This window comes from Ciconia boyciana, chromosome 1 (assembly GCF_034638445.1).
Source record: "Ciconia boyciana chromosome 1, ASM3463844v1, whole genome shotgun sequence".
Lineage (NCBI taxonomy): Eukaryota > Metazoa > Chordata > Aves > Ciconiiformes > Ciconiidae > Ciconia > Ciconia boyciana.
Window position 1 is genome coordinate 202,812,182 of NC_132934.1, and position 25,992 is coordinate 202,838,173.

General features: G+C 39.6%; 1 protein-coding gene across 1 annotated transcript in view; it reads left to right on the forward strand.

The window, feature by feature from the left end:
* Positions 1-25,992, forward strand: part of GUCY1A2 (guanylate cyclase 1 soluble subunit alpha 2) — a 169,010-nt gene that overhangs the window by 109,584 nt on the left and 33,434 nt on the right. Inside the window, exon 6 of the mRNA XM_072850613.1 lies at positions 2,472-2,615. Within this exon, the coding sequence (XP_072706714.1) occupies positions 2,472-2,615 (144 nt within the window). The remainder of the gene's footprint in view (positions 1-2,471; positions 2,616-25,992) is intronic.

Sequence of the window (25,992 nt, forward strand, 5' to 3'; positions counted from 1 at the left end):
AAAAAAACCACAGATAATTGGAAAATTTGTCAAGTCTGATTTTGAAGGAGGACTGAACCAAGGTTAAAATTTGATGGAGATACACAGCATGGAAATTTCAGCTTAAATGCTTAGCTGGGGAAAATCTTAGTAGTGACTGAGAACAGGGTCACAGAATGGTAAATCATTAGACTACTTTATCAGTACTCATCACATCCAGTTTCAACTATCAGGTCAGTCTCAACATTCCTAATCATTCCCCTGGTTCTCCAGTATTACTGTTAGAGGAACTTCATAGGGACAAGCACTTTAAAGAGTATCCTACAATGGTATTATTATAATTTTTATTTTCAGAGTAAGGTTAACATGAGGCAGCTTCAGTCCCATTTTTCTGGTAGTACACAGATATGTACAGTGCAACTCTGATCATGCTACTCATTCAGTGAGTGCAGTTTAGCTGTTAAATTAGTTTACACAGCTATGGAAATTTCCAAAGAGGAAGATGCTAACAAAATAAGTAGGTTTGCCTGAACATTGCAGGAACAGTATATGGTCCCAGATCTATAATTGCTTACAGTGGTGTAATGCAACTAACTTCAGTGGAAAAGTCATTCTGAAATTAAATTGCTCAACAAAGAGCAGAATTTGTATTTCATTTTTGTATTTGTTGTCATAGACTCAGCTCTTTTTGTAGTAACCCCTTTATTTCTATTCAAACTGATTATGTTCATCCACAATTGTTAGGGATGACAACGTGCAGTTATTTGGATTTCTGCTAATTCTTCCTTCTGATTTCAAGATTTTTTTACCACCTATTTCTTAGCCATCCAGAGTGTCTTTTTAACTTCTGATACTTTTTCTCACTCTGCTCGTGTGTTTTCTTCCCTAGTTTCTACATTTTTCACCAGCCATTGCAATATACTTGCGCATCCATTTGTCTTTGGAAAGACAACCTCCTAAACTGCAGGGAGTTGGCAGTATCTGCTTCTTGTGGACAGAGATCCTGAGATATGGCTTGGGTAAAACAGGCAGACAGACAGCAGTATTGATTGCTCCTACATGTTTTTTTTCTATATAGAAGTACTATTAGGAGCTTCCAAAAGTGACGAGGAAGCTGTAACAGCTGTCTCAGCTCTCAGCTCATGAGAAACCCTCAGCTTCTTCTATGTATCCTCCTGCATAATCAGCAGGAAAGGCTAAGGAGCCAAACTTGGCAATGGGCTTGTAGTAGTTTCTGTAAGTTTGATGCTGGGAAATATTTGTTCATAATGCTGTTCTAGATTCATGCTCCGGGTACATTTACATGTAATGCTTACTTCTTGAGATACTATTTCCAATTCTGTTTATCAGGACTGGAAATTAATCTGAGTAGGTCCAGGTCTACTAATATTAGTAGAATCCCTGCAGAGAGAAGAATCAGCTATATTTATGCCCTGAATAACTCCTTGCTCAGTGCATGCTTTTTTCTCACTGTAGTCTTTTCTGAAGCCTTTTCTGGCATTCCTGTAGTGTTGTGGGCAGGGTGAAAGCCAGATTAGTTATGTAGCAAAACCCAAGCTAATCCTTGAGGGCTGAGTCTGCTTGGGCATGTGTTAATGGACTGTGTGCAGAGCATGTTGCAGATGTGTGGGCAAGCAGACTGCAAAACACAATGCTGTCAATAAAGCTGCAGAACTTGAGGGCTTCAGTGTTTCTCAGGCTGCCTTTATCCAGAGCCAGAGGGCCTCTGTAATTTCTTTTGCTCCCACTTCCTCTTGAGGGACAGCTTTCTTTAAAGAAAATGAAGGGTAAGAGAGAGGTAAGGCCTGTCTGAAGAGACCAGAGGGATCAGTCTGCCGAACTTGATGCCTGAAGGTAGGGAATTCACAGTCAGGTAGCCTGCATAGGAGAGAGAGGCAACAATTCTTATTTGAAAATAACAGAGACAGGTGCAGTCGAAAATCTGTAGCAATAGCATCTATTTGTAAATTATCCCTATACCAGGAAGAGCTACCTGGTAATGAGAAGTTAAAGACTTTTCACTGTTTTTTACAGTGATGTTTTGCTTTTTCTAATTCTCTTCCTGATATACCTTTCTAGCAGAGCAAATAATAATTATGAATTATTATCATGTAGCACTATTCTTACTCAACAGCAAACTCAGACAGGATAGTGTCAAACAAAGCTGCAAGCAATTTCTCATTTAGGAAAACAGAGTTTTCTGTATTACTTCTATGGGAAAATGTTGTCATATCTTAGCTGATGGCATACACTGTTCTAGATGTAATGATCTTCTTTAGTTATAATGGTGATGAACCACTATGCAATTGCGTGTCAGGTTTTGACTGCACCTGTTTGCAAACTCAGGTAATTATGCTCCGTTGTCTAATTGCTTATTTTATGGATGTTTTGCTCACATGTTTTTAAGCAATGCTATTTGATTGCAGATAACTAATGGTAGGGATCTCTTCTCATTATCATACTTTAACATTTGATTTGTCTGATTGCTCCAGGTGGAAACAATAGGTGATGCATACTGCGTTGCAGCAGGGCTCCATAAGAAAAGTCTTAGTCATGCTAAAGCTATTGCCCTGATGGCACTGAAGATGATGGAGCTTTCAGAAGAGGTTCTCACTCCAGATGGGAGCCCTATTAAGGTAACCCCTTTGCTCTTTATTCTCAGCTAGTCAGTGGTATGTAGACCTGATTAATTCCATCGTGTTCAGTCGGTAGAAATCTGTTTATTGCTAGGATAATTTAAAATTGCATCAATATATCACAGTCTTTTTTATGGAAATGTATTTCACTGGTGCCCATCAACAATCATGTAAGCTATGCCTTACTTTAGTAAGCACAGTAGACCACACAGACTAGCTGTCGCCTTGTCGTATGCATTGAATGCCTGTTTGTGGCTGGAGGGCATCAGAGACACTCCTGGAGCCCTTCTCCCAGTTCAGTTTAGTGTGAGAAGAAGATAGTTCACATGATCCAGGACTGTCCCATGCTACAAGCCAAAGCTCAGTATGTGATGGCAATTGGGAAATTCGCTTCAGAAGTGGGCTCCTTATCTGAACTTCAGCACTAGTGTAGAGGCACTCAGAGAGTTCTGTGGCTCTAAGGGTCCTCGTGTCTCTTTTCTAAATAGTTGTTGACCTGTATAAAAGAAGAATGTGTAGACTGCCAGCCCTTTCTCAGTGTTAATGTGCTTCCTTCCCACACAATTCCAGTTCCTTTGCCTAGATTGGTACAAAAGTATCAGGAGATGGAAAACCACTTGTCCTTTTCTACCATTTTAAAGTTCCACTGCTGTTGGGCTTCTCTTGATCTTATACCAACCTTGTAGCTGCTGGCATTTAGAATTGGTAATGTTTAGGTAGAAGATGGAGGTTCAGCAAGGAAGAAAAACCATGAAGATATATATGTGCCTTTCTTTTTCAAGGGTCAGATTACACATTGTTTTCATTATGTGTACTCCTGTTTCTCACTCCTGTTTCTGGTTACATTGTTCTTCCCATAATACAAAACTTTTGTTTTCAAAGAAAATGGGGGGATTATGTAGAACAATTATTCAACACTGTCTAAAGCCTATAACAAAAGCCATATGTAGCTGCATGAGAAGGTCGGACAGACTTCCATGGGATGATTTACATCATGGTTGAAATGCACTTTGTAAAATGCTTGCTTTTTATTTTTTTTTTCCCCCCAAAGATTGAAAGACTTGCTTTGGAGGTTTAAAACTTGACAGAAAGGAGGTAAAATTTTTAAAAATGTATTCAGGGATGTTGCTGTGATGCTCCTTGACCAATAAAATTGTATACTTCTGAGTTCAAACTCTTCTCTATCTATTAGTTAGGTCGTATCTTGAACTATATTCCTTGAACTCTTTGTGAATGGTGAATCAGGAGAGATTTAATCCAGATGAATTGTTCTTCCCAGAAAGGAGAGTGTGGATGCAAGGCAACCAAGCTAGAAATTCCATGAAATATGGCAATACAATATTCAAATGAAAATATATTGTGTTCTGGATTAAATATTATTTTTAGATATTGATGCTGCTGATGAATTCTTTTAAATGTCAAAATAAAATATTTATTTGATTATTGAAAAATGTCCACATATTCAAAAGAATAACTTTCTGAAGAAACATCTTGGACGCTTGAAGAAAATTTTTTTAAAGCTTCATGTGGACATTCATCGAACACGAAATAAGCATTAAAAGACATATTGTCTGAAGATATCAGAAGACATAGTATTTTCAGTTTTGATATACAACTGTTTCAAACAGGTATTAATTTAATCATATTAACATAGATTTTCTAGATATTTTTATGATTTCTCTATTTTCCCAATGACTATAGCTGATTAATACATTCTAGCTACACTGTCACAGGCTGGGAGAGCTGTCTTCCAGATCCTTTCCATCTTTTCACTTTTGAGTGATTGCTGCAATTGTAGGGAAATTTTGAAGGTGTATTTTTTACTCTGAGAGACACAGTTTGTGACTGTTTTCATTACCACTGTCATTATTTTTCAGAAAATTCCTCATGATTTCAGTGGCTGCATAAGAAAACCTATAAAAGAAAGACTATAAAGACAGTGGAGAGGAAAAATGCTTGCATAGAATAAAATGCTAGGAATAACCAAACTTTCAAAAGGTGCTAATAAACCTCCTTTAGAATTCAGAAGAGAAAAGTCAGTTCATTGTACTTAAACTGAATGTAGAGGTACTGAGAAGCTCCTCAGTGGGTGTTAGGTGTCCTGTCTTCAGTTTTAGGTGTCATAGATTTCAGGGCAGGAGGGATGGTGATATCAACTAATCGCACCTCCTGGGTGACAAAAGCCGTAGAATATTGTTGTTACGTTTGTACCTAACCTGGTAAATCATGTTTTAAAAAGCTTCTTTCATAGAGGCATCTTGATTTGATTTTAAATATATTAAGGTTAGGATTCCTCTCACATGGATGTCTACCCTGTAAAACAATTGAAATAAAGACTTTTGGAGAAGTCTACTTTAATTTGTCCTAGTTTAGGTGTCTGCTCTAGGATGAGATGAATCACACCCTAAAAATATGTATTTTCTCACTTGTGTGTAAGGGAAGTCTATGGACTTAGCCTAAATGTGGATGTCTACACTGTAAGCTTCTACACTCTGTCAGATGAATCCTCCTACAAATGGCAAAGAACACATAGTTTTTCTTAGTGGTTATGTCAATGATCATCACAGTTAAAAACATATGCATTATTTCTAAATGGAGTTGGCATGACTTCACCTTCCAGCCAATGTTGAATTGGCTAGAGTGATCCCTATTTTTGTTAGCTGCCAGTTTTTCACTTAAAAAAATGTGAAGGTGCCCATCGTGCCACAGATTCCCGTTAACAAATGCTCTGTGTGCATAATAATGTCTTAAAGCTGCGTCAGGCGTAGTTCAGATTGGATGTTAGGAAAAAGTGGTCAAGCACTGGAACAAGTTCCCCAGGGAAGTGGTCATGGCCCCAAGCCTGTCGGTGTTCAAGTGGTTGGACAACGCCCTTAGATACATGGTTTAACTTTTAGGTTGCCCTGTGTGGAGTCAGGAGTTGGACTTGATGATCCTCGTGGGTCCCTTCCAACTCAGGATTCTATGGTTCTATAATCTACCTGAAGTTTAAGGAACCCCTAGGTATGTGTAACAATTACTATGGACTCAGCTTAGAACCATTAATAGGAGACTTACTACATGAAACATTTTACAATTAAGCTTTGCCATTAAAGTATTTAAATATTCATTAACATTAGATACAAAGTACACAATGTAGTCTATAAGACATTTATAAGTGGCTTGACTTCTAAACAGTGAATTAAATTGTACTATAGTGTGGTTACTTTGAGCTGGTCCTGTTCATATGGATGGCAAAACAAATGCAGTATTTTGACTGTATTTTGACCTTAATTCTTATCTGTGATTCATGTTACCAAGCACAAGTCACATTTCCTGAGTCCTTGCCAAGTGTGTTGAATATAGAATGCTGACACAGCTTTTGTTTTCTTGTATCAAAAAACCTACATCAGTACGTGGATATTTGAAAAGAACTTGAAATCAGAGGGCAGTTTTCCTCATGCTCAACTTTTGAAATCTTTGATAGCTTTCATGAGTTGCTGTGACTAAATTCCAACTTTATTCTTCAGGGCAGTCTAGTAACTATTTTGACGAAGTAAGACAATTACTTCACTAAGTCTGAGACCATTTTTCAAAACATAATTCCTAAAAATAAGGGACCTTCTGATCTCAGGAGTAAACAACAGTGTTCTCTTTTCTCTCCCCCCAAAACTGGCTGATAAGCCTTGATTAAATGGGAAGAAATTATTCTCAGCCACTTTATATAATACATGACAGCACAGTTATTTGAATTTTGATTTCTGTTAGTAGGCTAACAATCATAGAATCATAGAATCATTAAGGTTGGAAAAGACCTAGGATCACCTCGTCCAACCATCAACCCAACACCTCCATGCCTACTAAACCATGTTCTGAAGTGCCACGTCTACATGTTTTCTGAACTCCTCCAGGGATGGTGACACCAATGCCTCTCTGGGCAGCCTGTTCCAATGCTTGACCACCCTTTCAGTAAAGAAATTTTTCCTGATATCCAATCTAAACCTCTCCTAATGCAACTTGAGGCCATTTCCTCTCATCCTATCACTTGTTTCTTGGGAGAAGAGACCAACACCCACCTCACTACAACCTCCTTTCAGGTAGTTGTAGAGAGCGATAAGGTCTCCCCTCAGCCTCCTTTTCTCCAGACTAAACAATCCCAGTTCCCTCAGCCGCTTCTCATAAGACTTGTTCTCCAGGCCCTTCACCAGCTTCGTTGCCCTTCTCTGGACATGCACCAGCAACTGAATGTCCTTCTTGTACTGAGGGGCCCAAATACAGCAGTTATTCTGTTCTGATTGTATTGTCTAGCAAGAAGCAAACATGCTAAAGTCTCCTTGGTGTTTGCAGGGGATTTCTTTTCCAGAGGCATATCTCTTGTTTAAGCTCTCTGAGGTCAGCACTGGAAACCATGAATTCACAAGTCATTCCCCAGATTTGTGGGGTGTGACTGATACGATGCACATTTAAGAGGCTAATTACTTAGGGGGTCATGTTTTTTCAGGCAGAGTCATTATGAATCTGTTTGGGTTGTCCTGGTTACAGAGATTTCAGCTCTAGGGAAACCTAACTGCAATTATGAAATGTAGCGCTTTTTATTTGATGAATACTCAATTAGATATGTCTGACTTTATGATTATGGTTTATGGAACATATATATTCTCTAAATTACTTTGATGGATATATTTTGTTGTCATCTCAGGACTGAATTCACCAGAATGCAAATATTTACTTTTTGTAGTGCTTGAAGTGTTCATCCCTGTGATAGCAGCAGATATCTTATTGAATGCCACTTAGAGTCTCAGAGAGAGACTCAGGAAGTTAGGAAGAAAAAGTAAATGAATGAATAAAAAAATACCATATTACATAAGTGGGAATTTAGGATAAGATTTTCACCTATAAAGTGCATTAGCAGACAATCAAATGAAGTTTGTTATCTGGGTACACAGTTATCATTTGAAACTATTCATTGTAGCAATCACAAAAATACCTCGCTTGTACGGTCACGTCCCCTTTATGAAAAACCTGCCCCTTAGAGCAATGCTCGTGTGGCCAGTAAACAGCAATGGACCTCGGGATGGTGACAAGGTGTATAAAGCAGGTCTGGTTTATATCCAGATGATGCTCCCGCCCCCTGACTCAGAGCTCGTAGCATGCTGATGAGAGCACCATGGTGTGCAGCTGACATGTACTCAGGCATTTGACACTTCCAGCAGAGCCAAAGGCAGCAGCAATGCACAAGCAGAATGGAGACTCCGACCCTGCACTCCTAATACCTGAGTGAATAGCCTGTGATTTGCAGGGTAATGAAAAAATGCTGTTTTGCAGAAAGAGTGAGCGAGCTATATTGTAGCAGCCTCCACAAATCCTATGATCAGTGTTGTAACGTAGTCTGCTCTTTTCGAAATAAATATTTGTAACAGAAAATGGGCTGATCGTTCTCCTGTGAGTGATGGAGAAGGCTTCAGGTCCCTCTATGATTTTTTTTAAACTCAGTTCCATTTGAGGCAAAATCCCATTACTTTAGTGTGAACTAAGGCCTTAGTACAAAAGAAGGACTTTTGGCTCAGACTCTGCACGTGGAATTGGATATACATTTATATCCTTTCAGGAAAACACTTTTTAGTCCCGAAGCACTCGTTTGATTTAGGTTCTGTACGACTAATTATATGTAGTGCCCTATGACTGTAGTTTGAAAATATTGATTTAAAATTGCCTGCTACATTTAAGTGAGTGTTACTTGAATTTAGGATATGCTTCATCTTTTACTACATTTTTTAGATAAAGTGGAAGTACATTAATTTCAATAGCTAGAGATAATGCTGTAAGAAGAATTCTCCAGAGCATTGACCTTTAGAGATAAAGGTTGCAATGCAGATCTCATTTGATGTGTTAAAACCCATAGGATATTATCAGTGGCATCACTATTTATCATGCTTCAGATCTTGCCTGATTAATTAATGTGCAGTGTATATCCCAAAGAAACAGAAAGGCTTCCTTTTCAGTTTGTTGTTAAAAGGGCTGCTCTGGCAGAACATACCTAGTTTTGACTACTGAGATTTCCCAAGAGGTTATTCTCTAAGATTATCTGCTTGTTTTTATTGTGTATGAAGGTGGTCCTAATAGGGTTGTGAAGAGATACAGAACTAGGAACACACAGAGGAAAAGTAAATTATTTACATGAAGCTGCTGACATTAACGACAATTATGTAGATCTGTTGTGTACAGGTGTTCCTGTCTGGAACATAAAGGTTGGGTCCTACCACAGTAATTCAAAACATGTTTTAAAATATATTCCTCTACAGCAGAAAAATGTCATGTATCTTTCAAATGATTATGTTACAATAAAATGAGGATTAGGCCTGTAAATACTGTAATCACAAACTGAAGCAAATACCCTCACCTTTCTTTTTGCTCACCTCCTAATGACTAGTTCATGAAATAATCTAAATAGAGTACTGCAGAAAAACTCTAGCTGATATTGGCTTCAATTCGATTAATTTATTCTCAGGTGGGGTAGATGGGACCTTGTATTTGGTACATAGTCTGGTCCTCAGCTCAGTTGTTTCTTTATTATCAAGATTGAGTGCTTGATGCACTTGCAGCTTCTAACTTTCAGATGTGCCTTGACAAACCTATTTTATTATTGGATTTATAAGCTGCACTCAAACAGTGTGCTCTGGCATTAGCACTATCAACACAAGAGCCTGTCTTCATCTATCAGCTAGAGAAAGAACAACAGCATGGCAGAGGGACCATTTCATGTGAAGGGTGGGATTAACCTCATCTAATATCAAACACTGACAGTGTGAACAGCTACAACTCAACTTATTACTGTAGCTCCCTCTTTAAATGGAGAGAGTGAAGCTATTTTAGCCTGTATTCATCTGACGTGGTTTCAGTGTCTACTTTATAATCAAATATTTGAATGAATATTTGTCAGATAAGTCCTACCTCAACGGGGAACAGGCTAATGAGCTCTCAGAAGGGTGGACAGTCCCACTGGAAGGAGCTGGACTAAAACACAAGTTCAAATCTTTATTCAGTCACAGCCTTTCCATTTGAATTTTAGATGTTATCCAGACGTTCTATACTTCAACCTCCCATGTATACAATGTAGGTGACAAATAATGTTTTACAAGTAGAACCATTTCTGTAGCATGTCTAAGGTGTGTGACTTTACAGCCATGCAGCTGCATTAGTTTTGGTTTGTGTTGTCTATTTAAATACCTGTGGTCATGATGACTGGAACAGTGAAAGCCTGAGTTTGATAAAACTCTAACCTCTGCTTGCCAACTGGTAAATTTTAATAAGCATGAACTCTGGTACGGAAGAGACAAAAGGGTTCTGTGGATCGTAATGGCTCATGTCCACAGTGAGAGTAACACACTTTTCTAAATAACGTGGAAATGGGCAATGAATTTTAGTGTGCGTAAGCATCTTCTGCTGGCTCATTAAGTATTCCCCTTTGCATTACGGTAATACAGCACTTGGGCTCAGAACACAAGTAGAGTGAAAGTGCCAACATTTGCTTGAATATATGCTTTTTTTCACTTTCTAAATGAGGCGGCCATTCCCAAACATACAATGAGAGAGAGTAGTTTAGCAAGTGTTGTCTGTGTAATCCTTTTCAGTGTTTCTTGCCTTGCTTTTAATTTAGATTGTGGAGTGCTAGTTTTATAACAATTTCGTGGTCCTCACCAAATGTGCATCTTTACGTAAGCAGTAGAAGGTTTTTGTTTTAAATTGTGAAAGGCTGACTGCTGATGCAGGCGTTCTCATCAGCCCTGTGTGAAAAGCTGCTGCGTTACTGCAATGCTCCTTGCTCCATCTGTGGTCTCCTAGCAACTTTGCCTTGTACCTAATGTCTACATCAGACTCTGGAAGGTATATAATATCCTATTTCAGGCTGGATAACTTCAAATTAGAAATTTCCTTGTGTTCAAAAGCAATAGTTTCACAAAAGAAACGCTTGCATTAAGAGACTTTTTTAATAAAAACGACCAAAGAGCCAGTACAAGAGTTCTTAGTTCCACAGGCTTACCAACATTAGGGCAGCACAACTCCTTTGGGGAGCATTCAGAGCTGCACGTCTCAGGGGGAAGCTTGATACTTTTCCTTGAGAGCATGCTTGGGAGATGGTGAGCCAAAGTCAGCCCTGGTGACAGGTTCCCTGGACTTGAGGAGAGTTCATGATGCCATACCTCAGTTTGGCCCAGCGCCTTTGGAAATGCGAAATGAGACAAGTTGATCTGTATTGAAGCACATCTCCCCAGGCATCTGGGAAACTGCAGATTTTGTTAGGCTACCCTAAGGGAAAATTAACTTTCCTCAGCCCTCCAGTAATTTTCACTCAAGTGCTTCCTTTTGTCTGATTTTAATAATTATCAATTGCTTTAAAAAAACCAAACCCACACCCATTATTTGCAACTTCTATTCTTTAGAAGGGACTTTGTCATATCCAATTATATGTTACACCCACTGTATGACAGTGTTACTGCATATGTGTTGCAATAACAAGGATAAGTGGGGTTTAATATGACTAGTGGGTGCACAACAGCAGCTTTGTGGAAGAGGCTGGTCTGAAAATTAGATTGATATTTATTCTGCTGAAGAAGGAAGTTTCCCAAAGAGTTGGTTATTTGTTCAGGTGACATGCATTTCTTGTTTTAATCAGGTACTTAAGTAAAGTCTGCAGTAGACGATGAAGGTAGACTTTCAAAGCTACCAGGGCTTGATCCTGCACAGGATGAAGGTCAGCATGCTGTGCATGCAGTTGCAGGGCACAGAGGCATGATATCAGGATTGGCAATCCAGTGTAAACCCAGTTTGAGTTAATTAATTAGAAGGCTATGAATATATTCTATTTCTGACTGCTGGGAGGGAGAGACCTGAAAGATGAGCAGAGAGCTAATTAATAATGTGAGGATCACTGAGAAGAGGTTTTGTCTTTGGACCTGGCCATTCTTGTCTCATGCCATGCTTTCTCTGACATTATTGTTCTGTGAGTAGGAAGCACAAGCGCCTTTCTGTCTATACTTGTCTCCATGGCAAAGATAAAGCATACTTGTAGAAACCAGGGTAGGTACTCAGGGCACCTTGTGGACTTTTCCATTGTTTATCAGCTCGTAGTGACTACTACATGTTCAGAACTCTTTGTTACTCACCGTATTTAGATTTAGCTGAGTATATAAATGCCTCTGTAATTCAGTCATATGTCCTGTTCCCTAAGGCAGACAAAACCTTACTATGATGGCTGCACCTAGGTCGTAACTTTGTCCTAGTGCCTCACAGTGAGCAGATACTTTATTTCCTTCTCCATGTGATATAAGTACATGCACAGGGACAACCAGCAAGGATTTCAAGATTTAGATTCCCGCATGGGATTTGTGGCCACAGGATGTGCAGCTGGATTGTGGGGTTAGGTTTAAGGTCACGGTGTGACTTCTCTCACTGGTCTGATTCTCACGGTTCAGCAGCCATTCCAGACACAAATGCCTTCAAGTAATATTCCAGATGTTTGGCTCGTAGTAGAGCTGGTTGGGAATTTTCCATGGAAAACACTTTTTGGCTGAGAACACGGAATGATCAAAACCAAAAACTTCCATAGAAATGTCTTGCCAGATTTTCATCAGGCAAATTTACCAGATTTTGGTAAATTTCTGATCAGAGAAAAACTTGCTCAAGAATAGTAAATAGATTAGTTACTAGGACAATCACCTGGAAAAAAAAAGACTTTAGACAGAGTAAAGTCAAGTGTTGAAGTTGTGTCCTTTATGAAAAAAACCACCCTGCATTCTTGGTTACCTAGGATGGAAGATATCCTATGATACTGTTTTGCCCCTGGGCTTGGATTGGGGCACTTTGTGCAGCTGCCAAAACATCACATTCTGGTTTTGACTGTTCCAGTCAGTGAGAATTTCCATGCTGAAGCTGAAATTTTCTATTGTTATTATTGTCATTGACTCTTTATTCAGCCAAAAAGAAAGCAATAATAACAAGAACATCGGCAACACAATCAACCAGGTGAATAAATAATTAAATCTGTGGTGCACATAAGAATTTCAGGAGGTTGACATTGTTACATCTTTACAAAGGGAGCAGTGGACAAAAATCCTAAGAAAATGAGAATGGCCATGTGTACAGTGATGTTATATCTTTATATAAAAAAAGACAAAACCCCATATAATTTAAAATTATCTGTGAATATTTAAAGAATTGGCTAGGGAACCCAGGGTAGCTGAGTGCTGAACTTTTATATATCCTAAGTTCTAAATATCTGTTCTCTTCTTCCCTCAGTGTGTCTTCTGTCATATAAAAATTAAAAGTCAGGTTTCCACTATCAACTACAAAACTATTTTTCTTATCTCCTGAGATGGAGAAGAGATGGAACACATTACACAAAAACGAAATAAAAGCAGTGATATGAGATAATACACAAACCTACAAGGACTCACAGAAGATAAGCAGTAATACACTGAGAAACAAGCACAGATTTTGCATAAAAATAGTGCTTTATTGGCTTTTATGCAGTCTGACCACATAAGCATGAACAGAAAATGCTGCTAGGCTTGAATTGTCACCTCACTGAGTTAATAGGCACAGGTGATCCCAGAGGCCTCTGAGTGGGACCTAGAGGGGAAAATGCCTTGCCCTTTGCAGCTGTAGAGGTGGTTGCTACCTGAGCGTCTGTATTTCCAGCTGCTGAGATGCTGTCAGGCAGCTGCTGCCCTGTGCTGCATTGCTACAGCATCTGCCTCTCCTTTCAGTGACTGAGCTGTCTGCACCTGCTTTTTGGTCTGCCTGCTTTAAAATGAAGAAAGCCTCTTCTGGCCAGTGCTAGTGATATTTATTTATTATTGTCATCTCAATTATGTACATTGTTTTTTCTACACTGGGTAATATTTTTGTTTCAGAAGAACCATTACATCACTGATGTCCCTTCATTTTCTGTCTCTCTTCCCAGGGTCCAAACAGCGAAGTCCCCTAATCCAAATGTTTTACTTTATCTGGGGTGATAATGTGCCATCAATTGCAGTTTTTAGCAGTGAATAGGGAAAATCTGCCTCCTCCTTTGATCTGACCTTCCCCTAGAAGCAAGAGATGGTGTTATGTCCCCAGGAGCCCTCCAGTATGCAGAAGTAATACATCCTCCTGGATAATGCAACTCGGGCATTTATGCGCTAGGTGACAGTGCTAGCATAGCTCCCTCTTCTTTCACCCTGATGCAGGCTGGAGAAAAGGATTGAAGAAAGGGCCTCTTTCCATCTCCTCCTTCTCCCCTCTCCTTTGTCTCCTACTGCATGAATAGTTTTGGATAAGGTGCACTGGAAATAAAAAACAAAAAAAAATGGAGCTGAGCTGCATGCTCTTTTTTATACTGTGTACCTTCTGTTACACATTTAAAGGGCATAGCTCTCCTCTCCATGACCTATTAGTTATCTTGCCCCTTTAATATAATTTTACTGGGAGGATTATGCTCACTGCAGGAAAGAGCCCCCTGACACAAAGCTTTTCCGTGTTGCAAGGAAGAACACCTCAGTAGTCCTTGTCTTTTCTGACTGTGGATTGCAAGCAGAGCCTTGCACAGAGTCCCAGAAGAGCTGCCTGTGGGTTGTCTCATGGAGAACAGTGTCTTTCTCAGCCCCACTGGGTAATCCTATAGATACGTTAACCTTTATGCAGATCTGGCATCCACACTCTGGCATCCACAGTTGTGGTGGGTTGACCCTGTCTGGACACCAGGTGCCTACCAGAGCTACTTTATTGCACCCCTCCTCAGCTGGACAGGGGAGAGAAAATATAATGAAAGGCTCATGGGTTGAGATAAGGACAAGGAGAGGTCATTCACCAGTTACTGTCATGGGCTAAACAGACTTGAGTTGGGGAAATTAGTTTAATTTATTACCGATCAAATCAGAGTAGGTTAATGAAAAATAAAAACTAAATCTTGAAACACGTTCCCCATACCCCTCCCTTCTTCCCGGGCTTAACTTTACTCCCGATTTCTCTACTTCCTCCCTGAGAGTGGCGCAGGGCGATGGGGAATGGGGGTTGCGGTCAGTTCATCACACGTTGTCTCTGCTGCTCCTTCCTCCTCACACTCTTCCCCTGCTCCAGCGTGGGGTCCCTCCCACGGGGGACACTCCTCCATGAACTTCTCCAGTGTGAGTCCTTCCCATGGGCTACAGTTCTTCACGAACTGCTCCAGCATGGGTCACTTCCACAGGGTGCAGTCCTTCAGGAACAGACTGCTCCAGCATGGGTCCCCCACAGGGTCACAAGTCCTGCCAGGAAAGTCCTGCTCCAAAGCCACAAGTCCTGCTCCAGTGCAGGCTTCCCATGGGGTCGCAGCCTCCTTTGGATGCATCCACCTGCTCCGGTGTGGGGTCCTCCACAGGCTGCAGGTGGAGATCTGCTCCACCGTTAACTCCATGGGCTGCAGGGGGACAGCCTGCCTCACCATGGTCTTCACCATGGGCTGGAGGAGAATCTCTTCTTGGGCGCCTGGAGCATCTCTGCCCCTCCTTCACTGACCTTGGTGTCTGCAGGGCTGTTTCTCTCACATATTCTCACTCCTCTTTCCAGCTGCAGTTGCTGTTGTGCAGATTATTTCCCCCTGCTTCTTAAATATGTTATCCCAGAGGCACTACCACCATTGCTGATGGGCTCGGCCTTGGCCAGCAGCAGGTCTGTCTTGGAGCTGGCTGGCATTGGCTCTATTGGACATGGGGGAAGCTTCTAGCCACTTCTCACAGAAGCCACCCCTGTAGCCCCCCCGCTACCAAAACCTTGCCACGCAAACCCAATACAACAGTTATGGGATTTTTAGAAGCAGCTGCCAGCATCTCCTCTGCAAGATTAAGAAGAAAGTGTATTTAATGGCGATTCTCTACTTTTCTTCCCCCATTCCCTCCAACATGCACACTTCTGAGAAGAGTCAAAGTCTGCAGTTTTATGCACCTGTTAAAAAACTCTGTCACATAACTGTTGTCATTATTCTGTGCTAAACAGTGAGTCCTTACACTGTGCTATATTTGAGTGAACAGTTCAGATGGGGGGTGGATGCTAGAGGATTATACTTGGCCTTCTGTTTGAAGCTGACAAGTTCAGCAACATTGTTCAACTGTTTCAGAACAGTTTCGTTCCCTAAGGAAGAATGTATTTCCTGTCATAAATAAATCTATAAACTAAATGTTTAATGGTGTTTCAGCTTCCTTTCATATGAGACATAGCACATTTTGGAAAAAATGCCAATACTTCAGAGGAACTTGGGACAGCCTCTTCTATTCAAATATCTTCCTTAAATTTAAACTAGGGTAAAAGTCATTCAATGTAAATAATCATCTTCAGAGATTTCATATTGAATAACCTGAACTTTTTTTTTTAAACAAAACAATCTCCATATTTTGGTATATCTCATATTTGGGTTTTGGTTTTGCTTTAGTATTTTAAAAAGAGAGGAGAGGAGAGGCAAAGACCTTAGTTTTGAATGGAGAAGAAGGAAAAACAAGGCACAAATAATCTAAGAATGTTCAGTTAATTAAAGGGCTCTTTGGCTTCTTCCCAGTGTGTGACCTATTTGATTAGGTAAATAAAAAGAAAGGGGAAAGTGGTATAAACAAAAGTGGATTAGGATGTACTGGGATTTCTCCCACCTGGCAGAACTTGGAGGGGCCCAAGTGATAATAATCCTGAAGGAAGACCTGATTTTTGTCTAGGTTTGAAGCTTTGTTACAGGAAAAAGAATCAACCCTGAGGAGGAAGATGGGAAGTGATGTATTTCTCAGATCCCATTTTTCCTTCCTGCAAAACCTCCACACCAGGAAACACAAGGTGCTGGATAGTTTCTTACTGGGATATAGTTTTCCTAGAGCGAGCAAGATCATTCTTGACATTTAGCTAAATATTCTAATACTCATTACAGCCTTCGCCATTATCTTAAAATCTAAAATGACAAAACCTGATTAAACCAAAGCTCATTGAAAGTCATAGAATCATAGAACAGCCCAGGTTGTAAGGAACCTTGAAAGATCAGCTGGTCCAACTTTCTGTGGGAGAGGAAGCCTAGATGAGATTATCTAGCACCCTGTCCAGTCACATCTTGAAAACCTCCAGCAATGGGGACTCCAGCACGTCTCTGGGGAGGTTGTTTCAGTCATTGATTGTTCTCACTGTAAAAAAATTTCTTTCTTATGTCAAGATGAACCCTCTCCCAGTGTAACTTGTACCTGTTGCCCCTTGTCATCTCCATGTGGCTCCTTGTGAAGAGAGAGCTTCTGTCCTCTTTGTAGCTGCCCTTTAAGTACTGGAATACTGTGTTGAGGTCCCTCTGAGCCTTCTCTTCTCCAGTGAGAAAAGACCTAACTCCTTCAGCCTTTCCTCATAGGGCAGTTTCTCCAGCTCTTCAATCATCTTTGTGGCCCTCCTTTGGACACTCTTCAGTTTGTCCACATCTTTCTTGAATTGTGGGGGCCAGCACTGGGCACAGTACTCCAGGTGTGGCCTGACAAGCGCTGAGTAGAGTGGGAAGATCACATCTCTGTCTCTGCTAGCGATGCCCCTGCAGATGCAGCCCAGGATCTTATTTGCCTTTGTTGCTGCGGCAGCGCGCTGCTGACCCCCGTGCAGCTTCTTGTCGACCAGGACCCCCAGCCAGCAAGGCTGCTCCCCAGCCACAGAGATCCTAGCCTGTGTCGGGCTCTTGGGTTGTTCTGTCCCAGGTAATGTGATGATATATTTATATTGTTAAAATTTGACGTTCATCTGGGAGACATAACATCTTCTTTACAAAAGAGTAAATTTTCAGTTGTCTGTGGAAGTAGTGACAACTCTTACATTAATTTTAATGGAAAGTGAGTAATTAAATCCCTATGTGCCTTTTTAAACCTGTGTCTTTTCTGTCATCTTTCTGTAGAATACCTGTCTTTCTTTCCATGACAGCTTACTTTGTAGTAGGTCCATTTATGCTACATTTTGAAAATGGATGAAAAGAAGTAATAAAAACCTTTACCAGAAGAAGAAGAATCCTAAAAATAGGGAGATTTTTAACTACCATTCAGTTCTAAAGTTCTTTGGGAAAGGAACTAACTGCTGTTGTTACTGCTTTACTACTGTTATTTCTGTGGGGTGGTCCTTCAGGAATCACTCTGTAGCAACAAGCAACACTTTGCAGAATTAGAGTTATCATTTCTGTTGGGAGCATCAATGTGATTTACTTAAAAGAAGCAGACTGTTACTAAACCTTACCTTAAATAAGTCTTTTCTGATTTTTGACTGATCTATGACAGTGACAATGACAAATACATAATATGAAATGACACAAATATTTCCCTGTTATTCCAATAAGTGTTTCTGTGTTTTTCTGAAAAAAATGCTGTGACCTGAAGGTGGCCTGATTGTCAGAAAACAATTGAGCTTTGTGGTCTGAAAATCAGGCATCTGTGGAGCATCTCAAGTAGGACAATTAAAATCACTGCTCACTCCAAACTTTAAAGTAGGTAGTCTATTAAAAAAGTTGGTTTTATGGTCTCTGGTTATAGGAGTTTGATCTTTTATTTATTTGTGATTTCTGTTTGTGTCTTGTGTTTGTCTTTTTATCTTTTCCAGTTTACAGAGCTGGTTGTATAGGCCATCTTCAGTAACTGGTTGTTGCACTTTCTTTCCAATATTATGAAAAGGTTATCATCTCACAACACACCGGTTGCTTGAACTTAGAAAACATCTTCATTATTCAGATGTCTTTTTGACCAAAACTCCTATTCATTTAATCAAAAATAATCCAGGGTTTATAGATAATGGAAACATTTCAGACTTGGTTAGCTAACTATATATTTGTGCATCTAGTCATTTGGGAGCTGAGCTCAAGTCCTTTGACTTGAGTAGAAAATCTTTTGCATGTAGCTACCTTTGTTCAGCCTTCGATTTTCTGAGGTGAAACTGTCATTTCTGACTATCAGTTTATAGAGACTGGAAGTGATATAGATAGAAAGACTGAACAGTTTATTCTCTATATTACAAGTCTATCTTCAAGAACTTGCTCAAAGTGTAAAACCAAAAGTGTGTGGAATGTCTCTGAGGCATTAAAATCAACACGAGTCGTAATTGCTCAGCAGCTCTCTGGATTTCTCTTTTTATATATTTTACTTTCATGGAATGAATTTTCTAAAGAATGGAGAGCTCTGAAGGTCTAATCCGATCTGTGAGAGCTTTTGTTTATAGGGCACTTGGCTTTCTGAAGTATTAAGTATGTTTTAAAAAATAAATTACATCTAAGTAGCAGCTGTTTCTTCAACTATTAATGTATATAAGGAATCTGTGTTATATAAGAACTGGATCTACCTTAGTTGTGTTGAATTACAAAGTGAAGGACTTACACCTACCAAATTACTGCAGACCTTCAAATTTCTATACATTTAGCTGATGCTCGCGAGCCCTAAATTGGTCTGGTTTTGACTCTCTAGAAAACTTATCTGTCTGGACTTACTGAAATGAATACTAATAGCTATTCACCTTAGAAAATTAGTTAATAGCATCTTGAAAACCTCCAGCAATGGGGACTGCAGCACATCCCTGGGGAGGTTGTTTCAGTGATTGATTGTTCTCACTGTAAAAAAATTTCTTATGTCAAGATGAAACCTCTCCCAGTGCAACTTGTACCCATTGCCCCTTGTCATCTCCATGTGGCTCCTTGTGAAGAGAGAGCTTCTGTCCTCTGTAGCTGCCCTTTTAAGTACCAGAATACTGTGTTGAAGTCCCTCTGAGCCTTCTCTCCTCCAGTGAGAAAAGACCTAACTCCTTCAGCCTTTCCTCATAGGGCAGTTTCTCCAGCCCTTCAATCATCTTTGTGGCCCTCCTTTGGACACTCTTCAGTTTGAAAACTTCAGTTAGAAAACTTATCTGTCTGGATTTACTGAAATGAATACTAATAGCTATTCACCTTAGAAAATTAGTTAATAGCCAAGTTCACGTCCCACACACAATTATATTTAGGTTCAAGCAATAATAACAAAAACTCTGAATCATCAGAACAAACTGAAATCATTCCTTAAGGATATATATATATATAAATATTCCATATGTGTGTGTGTCTGTGTGTATGTGCGTATACACACACACATATTTTTGTGAAAGGCCATATTCAGCAAACCTGTGACTGATCTGCATATACATGAGCAGTTTGTAGCTTTACAGACTACTGTTATGACTAAAGGCAAGAATGATCATTGAACGTGTAATTTTGCTGTTTTTCAATAGTTCAGGTGTTTCATGATTAAAAGATAATTATAAAAAAAGTTAAGTTCAAAATATGTTAGTGGAGCTACTTTTTTGAAAGAAGAACCAATAACATAAGTGTTCAAGAGAATGTGAGTTTAGGTAGTGATTTTATTTTTTAACCTCGCTTTTGCGATAATCACAATTTCAACTTTAAAGCCTGTGGAAGCCCAAGAAATCCATACAGTTTCTGTAAATACATTGATGGATATTTTCTAACGGTGTCACATTAAATTCTTAGCTTACATGCACCAAATAACATGAAAATGTCTCCCACGTTAATGACTGAGTCTTTCCCTTTTCCTATATAAGCTCTCAAACACTAATTAATTTAATTTCAACACATAGTAATTTTAACATGGACAAGGTATTGTAAGCACTGAAATTTTGTAGTGGGATGAAGACAATTCCATTATTTCTAACTCAAAAATATCAAGCTCCATTTCACTAGGCTATCTGTGAATAAGAACTTTCTCAAAGGTGAAAATTAAAAGAAGATTATGTGGAGTTCAAACTTAGGTTTTGTATTTCTGTATGTGTTTACCACAAAACCTCACATGTCTTAGGAAGCTATTTGATATTCAAATGTACAGTCTCCCTTTTCTTAAACTTTCAGGGAGAACAAAGCATGATTACATTCTGTTTGGCACTGTCTGAACCCTTTTCTGTACCGTAATTAGAATAAATTTTTCATAGGCTTCATTTAACCCCATTTGTCTCCAGGGTACCATCCCTTGCATTCTGGGCTCTGTCTTCAAGCAATGTATCTGCTTTCAGGGCCATAGTACTGGACTAGATCATCATTTGGTCTGATAATAATACAGTTGTTCATACATTCTTATCTGATTTATTGCCTGTTCCTAGTCACAGACCTCTGCAGCTAAATGTCAACTTATTTTTCTGAAGGAATGGCACATTTAATATCTAGGATAGCTCAGATAACAAAAACAACAAAAGGGAGTGCAAAAATTCTGTCTGCTGTGACTGAGGTCATGGTATCTATTTCAGTCTGGTTACCCTACAACATTTTATGGTGGCTTGTACACTGCCATTTCCTCCCCAATGGACTTGTAGGGAGCTTGTGAAATTGCTAATTATAAACATATTGAGGAGGCTATAACATCCTTCTTCTGTTCTCAGAGCTTTCGTTATTTCTGAGCATTTGCCAAAGAATTTTTAGCCTTTTTGTTTTTCATGAGCTCTTCCTTGATTTTTGCCATTTGTTGCATTGTGTGCATTGGTTACCTAAATTATGTGACATTCTTGCTCCCTGGACAGAGGAAAAACTTTTAGTGCATGAGAATGAATGGCAAATAGCAAAATAATAAAGCCTACTCTTGTTCACACACAAAGACTATTGTTTACAGGAGATGAGGTTAATTTTGCAAAGATCCTCAGTGAACACAGTAAGTTTTCTGGTCTGATTGTTCATGACTAGAAAGAAATGAATAGCCATTCAGAATCAAAATGATTGTTTGCAAACGTATCTTTTGCAGAATGGAGAAAGGTTATTCTTGTAGTAGAACTGTCTCTCCAGTTATGTCTACACATACAGAGCCACACTCTACAAACTGCAAACTATAAGACAGTGACACAGACTGGAAATCTGGTTTTCAGTGAGGCTAACCATGGCATCCTGGATAGTGGTAGTATAGGCCTCAACTTACCTTGACTTAGAAGTGTGAGTCAGGTATATCATCTTTTTTCTGTTTTTGACAGTTCTATAAGTAGAGTAATCTGAGATTTTTTTCTTTTTGTTTGGTGAAATGTTTTGAGCATATGAAAACACAGATTCTTTTAAACCAAGACTTCTTGTGAAATACATTAGTTTTAATGATCTTTTAATAAAACAAAAAGTTCTATGGTTTAGGATGGCATTTCTGGAAAGATAAAAAGGCATTAAAAGCAGCCAGTGGTTAAGTGGAGTGTAGAAAACCAAGCTCAGTCTCCATGGCTTACATTAGGCAAAGGTGAATGTCCCACACTCCAGGTGAGTGAGTACCATCAAGCCCAAAATAGCATAATGGCTGTTCTTGAGCCTGTCATGGTTTTCTCATTTCATATTTTGAAGGACCTCAGTTTTGTTTCGCAGAAAAGATGCTTAAAAGCTGCAATTTATGGAATGTTTTTCTTGCTAACCCTAACAACAAGCATCATCGTTGCACAGCCCACATAACACTAATATTAAAATGAAATCTAAGCTCTAAACAATGTTTTGCAAGAGGAATCAAAAGGTTTTTCAAGAAAGTAGAAAGTGAGAAATAAATGCATGTTTTAGAACCTTGTCTATGTTTAGCGGACATCCAACCCCCCCCAAATTACTTTATAAATGCCTCTGTTTGGAGCTATGACCAAATTGCAACAGATGACTACTTTTAGTTTGGTCTTCTGAAGACAGGAAAGCGATATCGAACCCTGACAGCTTCCTAAAAATTCTTCTCTATACCCTCCTCCTCCCCAAAAAAGGAAAAGGAAAAAAAATCCAACAGGAAAAACTTGGTACACCTCTGAACAACAAATCCGTGTGCATAAGAACCAAACAGCAGGTTTACAGGCTGTAGAAAGCACTGAGATTTGTGGAAATTTCTGTGAGAGAGGTCTGTGATACCAGTTTTTCTGCTGCTTCCTTTCCAAGAACACCAGCAAAGAGCAAATCTTTAACTGGACTTGTGGTTTCCTCAGCAGGATGCGGGGGTTATGCAGACGTGAATGTAGTTCATTTTGCCATCTAGATAAAGCATTCATTTTAAATCATTCTGTCTGCAAACATTTCTAAGTCCATCTCTTGATGTGCCTTGCACAGTAATGACAGTTACGAATAATGCCCTCACATCCTGGTGCAACTACTTCCTGAGCATATTGCCAGTCTAGTGGGACAAGGTTCCAAAATGAGAACGTGACTCATGTTCTCTCATTACTTGGAACTAACAGAAGATGATACCTTTATAGCCCAATGCCGTTACAGGAATTATAGTTTTCCCACGTTTGCTGTGACGCATCTGGAATTCTTACTGGTGCATGAAAACCAGATATGCATCTTTGTCTGTTGCTGGCATGTCTCACTATGGGCTTAGCCTATCAAAACTGGTACCCCCTCTCCACAATCGTCCTCTCCTGTTCCTTTGTTTTGTCTCAGATCGGAATTTTACTTTTAAGGCATTTTCTATAACTAGATTCTAATTTACCCCACTTGATTATGCCTGGGCGTATTGGTTATAGGCTTTAGGATTTGGTAGTTACAGCATTTAAAATCCCCATGGATTAATATGGATAAACAGACATTGTCATCCTTCCCATGAATGCCCTGAAAGAGGCCTGTGTTTTGTCTTGGATCATGCCCTTAACTGCTACAACCCCTCTTCCCTTCCCGATAGCTGTTCTCCTTAAAGCCAGGCATCCTGACCATCCCTCAGTATACTGCCTACTCGCCAGCTTGCATTGCCCTCTGCTGTCCTACCTTGCCTTTGACTCAAATACTTTTTCAGGCAGCCTTAGAGTCAGTGAGAGTTCATTAAAAAGGTTCAAACGCTGTTCTGTGTGTAATCCAGGAGATCTGCTGCAGCATGCTGTCAGCTGTCAGTGTCAGCACAGGGCTGACTCAGTCGAAGTGCAGTCAGCCAAATCATGTGATCTGATCGTACCTCCTGTTTTAAACACTATTGGACTGGGCTGAGGTGATGTCAGAAGTACCGCTTGTGACCTCCACAGAAATGGCACATTATCAAAACTGTTACTTTTAGAAATCATTTTTGGGGAGAGTTTCCAGATGTCTCCAGGCTAAGCAGAACTGGTTTCATTCCTATGAAAAATCTTTAAAAATCCATTGTATGCCAGCTTTCTAACGAATTAGTTTGTTTAAATAAAGTCAAGGATATGTAGAGGGGAGCAGTGACTCTTGCTGCTGAGTCAGAGGGCAGTTTTATCATCGCCTTGTTCTTACAGCCAGGATGGCGGATGAAGGAAAAAGGAGCTGTAGTCAAGTAAGCTGTCATTAATTAGTGCCTGAGGGTTACAACAAAAGCCTCTCTTTATTCCAATGAACGTTTGAGGAACCCACCCACTGCATAGCTTTGAAAAATCTAACAAAGAAAGATGACCAGAAATATGCTGGCAATTAGGGGAGAGGCAATATCGGAGTTCCAGGTTTACACCAGTTAGTTTGACCAGCCATAACAGTCTGGTGAGGGCATCACAGGACATGGGGCTCAGCAGAAGGTGACATATCTTTCACCTCAGAAGACCCAGAGTCACAACTGGTTGGAAGCAAGGAAAGCTGGAAAGGTGTCACTCTGCACTTGTCATGTTCTCATAATTTTTCATAGGTGTTGACAACTGCCATGGTTTGAGTCAGGACAGTAGTCCTCATGGCCCCTTGGGCTGACCCAATAGCAGTGCTGTGCTTCTGTGGCTTGGTCAGATCTGAACAAGCTCATCTTAACATAGCTTGGAGTCTGTATGCCTCACTGAAACTTACAGTGCAGGTAATAGCTTTAAAGATACTTCAAACAGAAAAATAGCCTTTCTTGGTTTGGCAAAAATTAGAGATACAAAGAACTTGGGTTTGCTTGGCAACGTTTCTTCGTGATTAATATGAAAGTGTACTTCCTTGTTAACAGGTTCTTCTCACATAGGCATAATTTTTAAAAATATGCATGCTTTTTGAGGTACAGTGTTCTATGATTTAGACAGACATTAATGAAATGTACGCTTTAAAGGAGAAGATTTGCTTCCCTTTGCTCAAATTCACATATTAAGTTCAGCTACATGACTTTGAATGGTTGCTGATGTGAAGAAAGCCCCTGGTTATTTTTATAGGAAATAATTAATTGACTTCAGAGAAGAGGAAAGGAGTTTTCATTACTCTTCCCACATTTCTACAATGAGGAATGGTGTCTGTGGAACACGTAGTCTGAACATTATTCATCTTTCCCATGGGGATTATTAGAAGTGCATTAGGAGTCTCTGAATTTGCTTACAAACCAAGATCAATTTCTAAGTAAGACTAAGTGAAGAAAAATTATGGTGAGTTATCAGATCAGTCCACTGTAGTAGTTGCTTTACAATGAACTTTTAGACACACCATAATGCAGTCTATTGTTGCAAGTATCTTTTGTACGCACACTGCCTACCTTTTATGAAGTAATTGGAATTTAACGTGCTACAGCACTTTGAAATGTATTAAACCAAACCCTTAATGTGGGAAGCTTCTGAGATTAAACAGTTTTGCAATGGGAAATCTTAAATGTGTTTTGACTAATTTCATTCAAGGTTCATCTACAGCGTTTTTATATAAGTGAATCTCTTAATTTTATGGGCCTTACCACTCTAATTAAAGATGTCATTGTTTTCATTTTACATTTCAGTGCTGAACATTTCTAATACAGCCATAACTTTTTTACTTAGTAATGAATTTATAGTTAGAAAATGTCAGTCGCTGATTAGAATTTTAGAAAGTAAATTTTTCAATGTGTGATCACAGGTTTGGCTGGCTAATATTAGGTAATTAGTTTTGCTCTCTCGCCCCTGTCACTGATGATCCAATAGGTGTGCAACTAGATCAGTGCAACAGAAAAGGATCAGTGGATTGATGGAGGTTTTTCTGCTGAGGCCCTTACATCTGCACCCAATGCCTTTTGAGGTTTTGCCTTGGACTGATTTTGTTCCTCGGACTGAGTGCCTCCACCGTATGTGATCTGAAAGACCAAATGTTGATTGGACCCTGATATGCCCATAAGAGTCTGTCTTGACTTTGGTGTACATCTTGAGCACAGCTACTGCTTTAATTTCCTCTGACAGGGGTCTAGTTCATGCAAACCAAAACCACCTTGTAAAGTGAAGCAATGTAGAGTAGGGACAATTGAGGCATGTGCTTTAAAACTGCGCTGTTTCTTTGAACCAAAACCACTGTAGGACGTAGCCTCATTTTACTTTGGAGGTTGCTGCGCTTTAGTGAGGTGATCCTTTCTTTCATCCTCATGGACACTGAATGTACAACTACCAAAGTATTTCCTGTGAAAGGGTTTATTTTGATAGTTATCCACATGAAGCTTAACTGTGATCATCTGTGATGAGGAACAGACCAATGCCAAAATAGCATGACTAGTTCAATATATGATTGCAGTGTATT